Source organism: Carlito syrichta, unplaced genomic scaffold (genome assembly GCF_000164805.1).
Source record: "Carlito syrichta isolate Samal-C Ts95f unplaced genomic scaffold, Tarsius_syrichta-2.0.1 Scaffold270980, whole genome shotgun sequence".
NCBI lineage: Eukaryota > Metazoa > Chordata > Mammalia > Primates > Tarsiidae > Carlito > Carlito syrichta.
Window position 1 is genome coordinate 379,355 of NW_007215076.1, and position 10,914 is coordinate 390,268.

General features: G+C 40.0%; 1 protein-coding gene across 1 annotated transcript in view; it reads left to right on the forward strand.

Moving 5' to 3' along the window:
- Positions 1–3,898: 3,898 nt before the first annotated feature.
- EXOC6B (exocyst complex component 6B) overlaps positions 3,899–10,914 on the forward strand; it is a 107,943-nt gene continuing 100,927 nt past the window's right edge. Inside the window, exon 1 of the mRNA XM_008052277.1 lies at positions 3,899–4,140. Coding sequence (XP_008050468.1) covers positions 4,028–4,140 — 113 coding nt within the window. The 5' untranslated portion in view covers positions 3,899–4,027. The remainder of the gene's footprint in view (positions 4,141–10,914) is intronic.

Below are 10,914 nucleotides of genomic sequence, written 5' to 3' on the forward strand. Positions count from 1 at the left end.
ATAAATGAACACAAATTATTGTACAGTCAGGCATTGTGAAGTATCTAATAAGCATACAGATGCAAAACAGTAAATGATGCAGTATGAATGTGCTCAGTGAGCACACCAGATTTGTAATTGTTTGTTTTTGAACCTTTGGTAGGAAGTGCTCTTTAAAATTTTCACTTTGCAAACATTTAGCCCTTGATTTAACCCACCATGACAACCACTGACACCCACTGATTCACCAAAAATTGAGTAAATCATTATCTCACTTGTTTTTATTGATCCTACTTAAATATATGTATAGCTTGCATTTTTTCAGTGTTTAATATTAAAGTGTCTTGGTCTTTATTTAGAAGATTGATGATATTTTCTTTTCTTTCTTTTTTTCTTTTTTGAGTTGGGAGTCTCACTCCATCACCCAGGTTGGAGTGCATTGGCACACTCACAGTTACCCCAGTGTCGACCTGCTGAGCTCAGGCAATCCTTCTGCCTCAGCCTTCCAAGTAGTTGGAACTACAGTGCATGCTACTATGCCTGGCTAATTTTTTGGTTTATTGTAGAGATGAGGTCTTGCCAAGTTGCCCGGGTTGTTCTTGAACCCATGGGCTCAGGCAATCCCCTTCGCCTCAACCTCCCGAAGTGCTGGAATTACAGGCTTGAGCCACCGTGCCTGGCCAATTGATGATATTTTCATGATCGGAAATAGGCCGCAGGAACTTAACTCTTATCTGCATCAACTAGCCTGTGGTAAAATTGTTTTCATTACACATTATTTCACTTAAAGTCACAGTTTCCAAGAACTTGTATTAAGGTAAAAGTTGAGACCATGAATGTGTTGCTTGTGTGGCTGGAGGAAGCTGGCTGGGATAGCTGGGATTCATGAGGTCAGAGAGTTGGGTGGGTTATCCGTGCTGTTGTTGAGGTACCTCAGGACGATGGCAGAGAATGAGGTAGAGTGGAAAACCATGAGCCAGGCAGTAAAATTTCTGAGGAATACGGACATTAGTAGATGATCCTGGCACAGCTTGCTACCCTAGACTGCAAAGGAGAGTTGAGAAATCAGGGTGTTGAAACAACAGTCTAGAAGTGGCAGTGGAGAGCAGTGGAGAGAGAATGCTGATGCTGTAAATCTACTGATGCAGAAGAGAAAACCAGTTTAAGTAAGTGGAAGGATGTGGTTTTGTGAAGAGGTCTTCAACGTGATTTGAAAAGGGTCTGGGAAATGATATAATCCATTATATTAATGTGGAAACAGATGTAGAGAGGCAGAATGATTTTCTTAAGCTTGAACAGTAAACTCATGGCAGTGAAGGTATGGGTAAAACAGTATGGGTATCGGTTAGGAAATAAGCCTTTGAATCAGATGGACCTGACTTGAATATCAGCTTCATTATTTACTGACTGTGAGATTTGGGGTGTTACCTAATATCTCAGTCTTCTTTTCTGTAAAATGGGACACTAAATACCTACTGCAAAGGATTGTTTAAGGATTTAATGAGGTTGATACATGTGAAGTGCTTACTGTGTGTATTGTGTCTGGCACACAGAAAGTGCTCAATACATTTTTAACTACAAATGCTGGAATTGAATCAGTGGAACTCTGGCTCTTATTCCCATACTTTTTCAGTCATTCCACACTGACCTGACATTTTCTTTACTTGGAGGACATTAACATTAGGCAGTCCACAGTCACTGGAGCTTTCCTAAAGTTCTCACTCCAGACTTATTCCCTGTTAGTAAGATATGGGGCCTTGGGCCTCTGGCTTCGATGGAGGCTTAAAAAAATCTGCTGACAGTAGAAGCTGATTTAACCACTAGTATACACAGTCTGCTTCCTGTGATAGATGAAAGATTTTTGCTGAATGAGATGCTAAAATGAGTGTTTGAAGGGACCTTCTGTCATGTATTTTAAGAGATCTTTAGAAATACGAAAAGTTCTATACTCTCCTTATTGATCCTACATCTGTCTGAAATTGCTTAAGCATGAGAAATGAAATAAAATCAGGACAGCCAGAGATTATCTAGAAACAGATAGGTTTAGCAACTTGCTCTGTTCCTGGTACACCAGGACTTGTAACCCATCCTCCTCACTACTGGTTTGTTTATTTTTAAAATGTATTCTTGGTTACTAACTGCTGTTTTCACTGAAAATCAATACATACACAAGGAAAGTAATTCCAAGAGTGCCTGATACGTAACCAAAGATTACCTTCATCTTATTCCAGACCCTTTCCTTCCAGTTCTTCTGGTTGCCATTACTCTTACTAGTTTTTTTGGCATCCTTCCAGAAATATTTTTTCTATGTAATATTTTGTGTCTATACAAGCATGTATATATTAGTATTCATTCTTTTTTTTATCAATATTTTTTATTATGTTGTTGTGGGGTACAGTTAAGGGTTAGGTATACAAGTACGTTTCATTCAGGCACCCTGTTGATAAGAGATGTTTCCCTGTCCCCAGATAAGTATTTATTCTTTAAAAAAACAAATGAGGACATAGTCTACATGTTATTTAATGGCTTACTTTTTTCCACTCACCATCACACAGTTTGGAGACAGTTTCATATCTGACTATAGAATCTTTTGTCTTTCTTTTTAATAATTACATAATAGTCTATAATATGATTATAGCACAAATTATTTAGCCTTAACATTTTGACATTTTTTTTTTTTTTTTAATGGCAACGCTGTTCTCCTAGTTACTCAGGCTCCAAACTTTGGAGTAATATCTAACCCCCTTCCTGGTATGTAGTAAATCCTGCCAAGTTTTCCTTATAATATGTTTCCTATTTATTCATTCTTTTTCATTCTCATTGCTGCTTCCCTAGGTTAGACCTTATCATCTCCTATAGTATCTCCCTATCTCCAAATTTTCTGTCTCTGCATATCTTGCATACTTACTATTGACGAAGTTTCCTAATGCCAAAGTTCTTATCGTGTGACTCCTCTTCTTAAAAACCTTCAATATGGAAGGCTGGGGCGGAAGGATCACTTGAGCCCAGCAGGCCTAGGCTGCGGTGGCCGTGAGCACGCCACTGCACTCCAGCCTGGGCGAAAGAGTGAGACTCCAACTTAAAAACAAAACAAAACAAAACAAAACCCCTCAATGGCTTCCCCACTCATTATATCACATAAAAACTCAAGCACTGATCAATACATCTGATTTTTAAATTGTGATCTGGGGAATTTATGAAATGCAGATGCCTGGTTCAGAATCTCCAGATGTAAGACCGTCAGTCTGTATTTAAAAAAAAAATTACAGGCGCTTCTGATGCAGTTGGTTGTTGGATCAGCGTAGAACCATTAGAATACAGCGCTCCCTTCGCAGCCCAGTACTTAAGGCTCCTCACAATTTCTCTCCCAGTTGCCTTTTCAGATCCATCTCTTACCATTGCTTCTTTACCTGTCAGTGTAAATGAGATTCTTCTTGGCTGTCTGGATGCTCCTCACACCTTCCAGTCACACTGTTTAACCTTCCAAACCCAGCCTCTTTTTGAAGCTTTCGCAACCAGAGGAGATCCCTGAACTTAATTCTGTAAAGTGGCTTACAACCACAGTCTGCTTTACATCATGGTTTGATTTGAATTCTCCAGCTCCCTGCGTCTCCCCCACTAAATTGTAAGATCTTCGTCAGCAGACATCTAGCTAGCCCTTTCTTATTCGCGCCTACAGAGGATTTTGCACTTTGTGAAGAGGTGATAAACAAGAACTTGTTGGATTAGTGACATTACCTGACTCGATCATTGTATATGCAGTGTTGTTAACTGTTTCTGGCTTTCAACATGTATTTGTGGATTCAATGAATAAATGAACGGAACCCCGCCTAACGCTGCCCGCAAAACTACAAATCCCAGCTGACGTTGCGCGGAACGTCGGCGGACGCGGTGACGTAAGGGGGCGTGCCGGGCCTGAGGGAGGGGTCGTCCTGCGGGTAGCCGGAGGCTGGTGAGGCTGTGGAGCCTGGGGTGAGAGCTGGAGTGCAGGGAAGGGAAAGGTGAGCAGAGCTGAAGGAGGGGACGCGCTGCCGGGCGCCCCCAGTCTATGGAGCGGGGTAAGATGGCGGAGGCGGAGAGCCTGGAGACAGCGGCGGAGCACGAGCGGATCCTGCGAGAGATCGAGAGCACTGACACGGCCTGCATTGGGCCCACGCTCAGGTACCCCGGCCACCAGGGCCCCCGACGGGCGGGAACCGGCGGGACCGGAGGCCGTCTCCTTTGGGTCCGCACGCCAGGGGGTCGCCTCCAGGGCCGCCGCCGGCCCCTCCCTTTGGGGATACCCGCTAGCGACCTGCATCCCGGCGAGGCGGGTCTCCCTCCGCAGTTCCAACGTGGGGTCCCTTTCCGTCCGCCTGCGTCCCACAGCCCAGTTACTCAGGAGGCTCCTGCCTCCCTCGAGGTTGGGGCAGCAGCCTTGGTTCTCACTCCGAGGCTGGCCCAGCTCCGGGGAACGACAGCGCCAGACTGATGGTGGCTTTTAGCCGATCTTCCCCAGGGGACATCACCCTCTCTCTCCGACTCAGACCCCGTCCTATCCTAGACATAAGTCCTGCTCTTCAGACAGAACAGAGTTTCACCCCACGGTCTGTTGCTCAAAATTAAACTCTCGCCTCAAAATCACAAGCACTGCTTAGAAGCGAGTTCCTGAAAATCCTAGGCCCTGGATGGAAGTTTCTCTCATCCCGCGCCCATCTCCTGGGAGCCGGCGCCCCTTGAGCCTTGTAAGAAGGGCGACCCCTCCCTATGGTGTAGCTTCGTGATATTCTCGTCGCTGAGGAAAATGCACCCCATTCCCGCCCCCCCTTACCATTGCTTTGTACTCACAACTCCAGTGTAGTTGGAAATGTCAAAACAAACCTCGAACTGCCTCAACTTGTTTAACAAAATTTAGGTAGTGCTTGTTACATTTACATACAGTGCTAGACAGTATATAAAATGATTTTTAAATCTAACTTATTTAAACCACAAAATAATCCTGTTCGATATATGCTATTACTCTCATTTTACAGAGGAGACGGCGAGAGGTAAAGTGACTTGCCCAAGGTCACAGAGAAAATAAAGTGGGGGACTCAGATTCCTACTCAGTTAATCTGGATCTAGACTGGACTCCTGTTGTTATGCAGTGATTGGGGATTACCAACTCCCCACATTTCCTGTTGACAGTTACTCACCAAGGCCAATTTTGAACTAATTTTTCCTTTCCTCTTATATTATCGGTGTCCTAGAATTAACTCATCTTCATCTCTTCCTGTTGTTTGCATCTCCATGCAGCTGATAGGTAATCATCTAACACTCCTTGCAGAGTCTTGGGACACTGCTCCTCCCTTCACAGAGTTATTACTCACTGCTTGCTCCCTCTCCCCACTCCCCGGAGAGTTGACTCATGAGAGTGACTGGAGGAAGGGCAGGCTGAAAACCACTCATTTCTACCTGCATGGCTTTCTTTTCAGGCATATTGTTAGCACAGTTCTCCCACTGCCGTCCCAGGTGGGTGGCAGCCAACCTTAGTAGTTTGCCTTTGTCCCTTCAAAGTGACTTTCAGCTTCCTTTTTGGACCATTTTTTTTTACGCAGTTGCTCCTCCACCCCATTGCATTATGACCGTGCCATCATGCTCCTCTAATTTCCCATTTTCTTCTTAAGGGCCAGTGATCCTCATTTTGTAGTCTTTACTTTGATAAAAACAAAGAGCTACTTACTAGTATTCTACTGAGTGCTTATTAATGGTTGTAAAATTTGGTTTTTATAAAATTAAATGTTATTAGAGTTACCTGGGATGCTGTTTCAATATTCTATTAAGAAATTTGCCTGCTAAGTTGCGGTTGTGAGTCCAGCAAAGCTCCCACTGAAGCGGTTGGGGTCACCTGAGATTTTAGGAAGAATTCTTTATTAGATCATCATCAACATTGTCTTGAGTGCTTGGGTTTTCAGTTGTTGTTCTTGTTTTGTATAATAAATGACTTTAACTTTTAGTATTATCGATTTAGTTTGTTGTGATTTATGTTATGTTAACCTTCCACTGAATAGTAATACATATTTGTATCAACTAAATTTTGGCCTGTAATTTTCCAGTGTGTTGACTTTAAGATTGTAGCTGTCAGTGTCTGTGGGGGATTGGTTCTAGGACCCCATACAGTTACCAAAATCCTTGGATGCCCAAGTACTTTATACAACATGAGGTAGTATTTGTATATAACCTATGCATATGCTCCCGTATACTTCAGATAATCTCTACATTACTTATAATAGCTAATACAATGTAAATGCCATGTTAATAGTTGTGTTGCTGTATTGCTTAGGTAATGATAAGAAAAAGTCTATACAGGTTTAGTACAGATGCAGCCATTAATCTTTTTTGAATATTTTTGATTCGAGGTTAGTTGAAGCCATGGATACAGAGGGTCAACTGTGTATGCATTATGGCTCAAATAATGCATGTATAGCATTATTTGAAAAGTGAGTTTTTTGGAGGTAGATTAAGGGATCTTTTGCCCTAAAGGGACACTGTAAAAAATGATTTGAAACCTGCTTGACTGTCTTACCAGCTATAGTTGCTTCTCCTGACTTATATCATTGTTAGGGGCTTTTCATTTTTGTTCTCATCTTTTCTTTGGCAGATAAACCCTATATCTTACTATTAGTCCCAAAGTTTACTCACCTGAACATCCTATAAGTAGTCCTCACTGTCTTTGTCTTGAGTCTAGCTTGTCCCTGTCCAAATTCATAGGGGATGATCTCACCTCTTTTCCTTATTCTGTAGAGGCAGCAGCATGCACAGATTTGATATTTCAGATCTGATCTTATGTCTTACCCTGGATAGAGCTCTGTTGTCATTATTTCTTGTTTTTCCATCACAACCATTAAACACGGTTGATTAAGGCAGTAGGCTCACTTCTTTACTACCTTCAATTGTACATCTGAGTCTTCTCTAACTCTTCTTCATAGTTTATGTTTCCTATTTCTGCCATCTTTTGAGGTAGCATTTTTAAGGCACCACATTCTTAGCTGTTTCTGAGATAGGTTTTCTAACTGTTGAGGAACTAAAGGACATAGAATATTAGTAAGTTGATAGCAGATATAAGATTAGTATACCCATCCTTAAAATGGCTTCTGTTCAAAAAAGTCTGCTTCGCTATGTTGTTTAACCAGACTCTTTTCCTTTGCCAGCTATTATTTGTGTATTATTGCTTGCTTTCTTTCTCTGTTATGAGACTGAATTATTCTCTAGTCTTATTCTTTTTGTTTGAGGAGTCACAGTGGCTTGACTTCTTCATTATATAAATATTCTTATTTTAGTTTTGTACGGTTCATGCAATGTTGGTTCCCATATATCATAAGAGAGTTCCTGTTATTTTTCATTGTAATTCTGTAAGGTCCAATCATATCCACACATATAGAAGTTGTTGCCTAGCAAATTCTTTTGGGAAAGTAGCCATCTCTTTCTTCTCTGTCTTCGTATTAAAAATTATTTTGTTGGCTGAAAGTCCTAATTTTGGAAAGAGGCCCATAAGATGTTAGTGCCTGCCTTTTAAAAACAATATTGATTTCTGCTTTGTATTACAAATACTAAAATTTTGATCACAAATTACTCATAGCTCCATGTTTTCATTTTTCAAATCCTAGCTCTTTATCTCTATGCATCTTTCATATCATTTACAGTAGAAATAATTTCTTCACTTTGCTTCCTGGGTAATAGCAATTAGTATTTAGTTTAATTACTATTTAAGATTTTTTTTTTTGAGTTGGATTCTCACTCTGTCGCCCAGACTGGAGTGCAGTGGCCGCTCCTGGCCACCGCAGCCTCGACCTGCTGGGGGCTCCGGCGATCCTTCTGTCTCAGCCTTCCAAGTAGCTAGAACTACAGGCGTGCGCTACCATGCCCGGCTAATTTTTGATTTATTGTAGAGATGAGGTCTCGCCAAGTTGCCCAGGCGGGTCTCGAACCCGCGGGCTCAGGCAATCCACTCACCTCAGCTTCCCAAAGGCGCGGGATTACAGGCTGAGCCACTGAGCCCGGCTAAGATTTTTGTTTTCAAACTTTAAAACTTAACAACGAAATACACAGCCATTTAAAAAGTAGCTTTATTGATATATAATTCATATATTATACAATTCACCCATTTCAAGCGTACAATTAAATGATTTTTTAGTGTGTACATTGAGTTGTGCAGCAATCACCACAATCTAATTTTAGAACATTTTCATTACCCCAAAATAAACTCTATACTCATTAGCAATCAGTTTTCATTCTGTTCCCCTCTTTTCCCAGGCAGTCACTCCTTTCTTTCTTTATGAGTTTGCTTATTCTGGACATCCATTTATATTCGTATAAATGGAATCATACAATATGTGTTTTTTTTAATAACTTAGTATAATGTTTTCAAGGTTCATCTATGTGGTGGCGTGTATCAGTACTTCGTTTCTTTTTGTTGCTAAATAATATTTCATTGCGTGCATATACTACATTTTATTTGTTTATCAAATGATGGACATTTGTTCATCAAATGATGCGTGCATATACTACATTTTATTTGTTCATCAAATGATGGACAGTCATTTCCATTTGGGGCTGTGGAACAATACTGCTACAACCATTTGTATAGTAGTTTTTGTGTGGATGTATTTTTTTTTTTTTTCTGGTATGTACCTAGGACTGGAATTTCTATGCCATGTGGAACTCTGTGTTTAACATTGTGAGAAACTGCCAGACTTTTTCAGTGTCTGCATCATTTTCCATTCCCATAGCAATGTGTACAGGTTCAAATTTCTTTACATCCTTGCCAGTACTTGTTATTATTATTTTTATTGTAGGCATCCTTGTGAGTGTGAAGTTGCATTTCATTGTAGTTTTGATTTGTATTTCCCTAATAACTGTTCTTTTTACATATGCTTATTGGTCATTGTTTATCTTCTTTGGATCATTTGCCCATTTTTAAATTGGGTTATTTGGTTTTTTTTTGTTGAGTTATAGGAGTTCTTTATAATTCTGAATATGTCTTTTATCAGATGTCTGATTTGCAAATACTAAAGTATGCTGTTCTTTGAGTTTTCTTTTCAGTTTGCTGTCCCTACATTTTTAATTTTGATGAAGTCTAGTTTATCTGTGTTTTCTTTTTTTACTTGTGCTTTTGTTGTTGTATCTAGGAAGCTTTTGCTCAACACAAGATCATGAAGATTTTTTTCATATATATATATTTATTCTAAATGTTATGTAATTTTATCTTTTACATTTAGGTCTGTGATCCATTTTGAGTTAACTTTTGTTAGACGTATGGAAGGCTGTCTGGTTTTATTCTTTGGCATGTGGATATCCAGTTGTTCAGCACTATTTGTTGAGTGCTGTCTTTTACTTATATTCCTGGTTGATTTGTTTTGACCTCCTTACTACGAAATTTGCATTCCTTATTTGTAGCAAAAATATAGCTCTCAAGACCCTGTAATTGAGTTTATTTGTCTTTGCTAGTCAGCCTAACCTCCCTCATTTAGTATCCTCTCTCAAGAAGTTTGCTCTGAGGTTTTCAGCTAAAGGTTTTCTCTTTTTAGCTCAATTCTTGCCTCCCATTTTTGAGGTTTCTGTATCCTAAGAATGATGTGATTCCTATATTTGATCTTGGTAAATAATTTTGCTTTAAGACTGATTCTAGTCTTAGCTTATGGAATAATTTTGTGCCATACTACTCAGTCTTATGAGTAACATAACGTATATTAATTATAGAATCTTACCTGTTTAATCTTTTTCACTGTTAAGACATCATGTCAACATTATGAGAGATTTGAAAACTAGATTAAAAATTACTTATAACCCTACAACACAATTGCTGTTGTTTTGGTGCTTTTCCTTCTAGACCTTTGCCTTTTATATTTTGTTGTTACAAAGTTGTACTCTCTGTGTAAGAACAATTTTTCATCCTGGTTTTTTTTTTTGAGTTGGAGTCTCACTCTGTCTCAGACTGGAGTGCAGTGGCCGCTCCCGGTCACCGCAGCCTCGACTTGTTGGGCTCCAGCCATCCTTCTGCCTCAGCCTTCCAAGTAGCTGGAACTACAGGCACTCGCTACCACGCCCGGCAAATTTTTTGATTTATTGTAGAGATGAGGTCTCACCAAGTTGCCCAAGCTGTTTGTTTATAAATATGGAACTTACAGAAAAAAATTGGGGAGAGGATATTTTTTTAAGCTATTTATTTAATGTCACTTGATATTGAAAAATGGGAACCTGGAGCTCCCACTTACTACTTCTGTGCCTTTTTTTCATCCTCTGCCTTGCTTCTCATTAACTCAATTATACAGAAATCAGTTAATCATAATCTTTTGTTCATAACACTTTTTCGTTATTGGTCCAGGGCCCTCTTTAATCAGTTAATTGATCAATTAATTTATTTTTACAAGCAACCTACACCCAGTTGGGCAAATTTTTCTCATCTGTAAAATGGTGTGCCATCTACATTGGAGAAAGGGTACTAAAAGAGAAAAAAAAGAGATAAAGCATCCTTTGTGGCATCTGCTAGGCAGTAGTCACTCAGATGTGAGTCATCTTCTACCTTTACCCTTAGGTTTGCTATATGGACTTGAGTATTTCTATTTTTTGTTTTGTTAGTTTAGTGGTTGACTATTTTTTTCCTCCTGCTCCCGCATATTTGAGGGATATAATACTCATCAGTAATCACACCCTGGGAGGGCTTATGTTGGGATAGAGTGGAGAGTGGAGGAGGAGATAGCAAACAAATTTATAAAAGCCCTCAGGTGATTCTGATAGACTCCATTCGTGACAGACACTGCAGTGAAAGACATTATCTCCCATTGGTGATTGCTTGTTTTTTTTTTTAAATTATAAGATGTAGGGTACAATGCAGGGTTAGGTATACAAACATTGATTATGGAGGTACCCTTGTTGATGAGGTATGCCCCTCCCTCCCCTAGCAGTTTCCCTCAACTG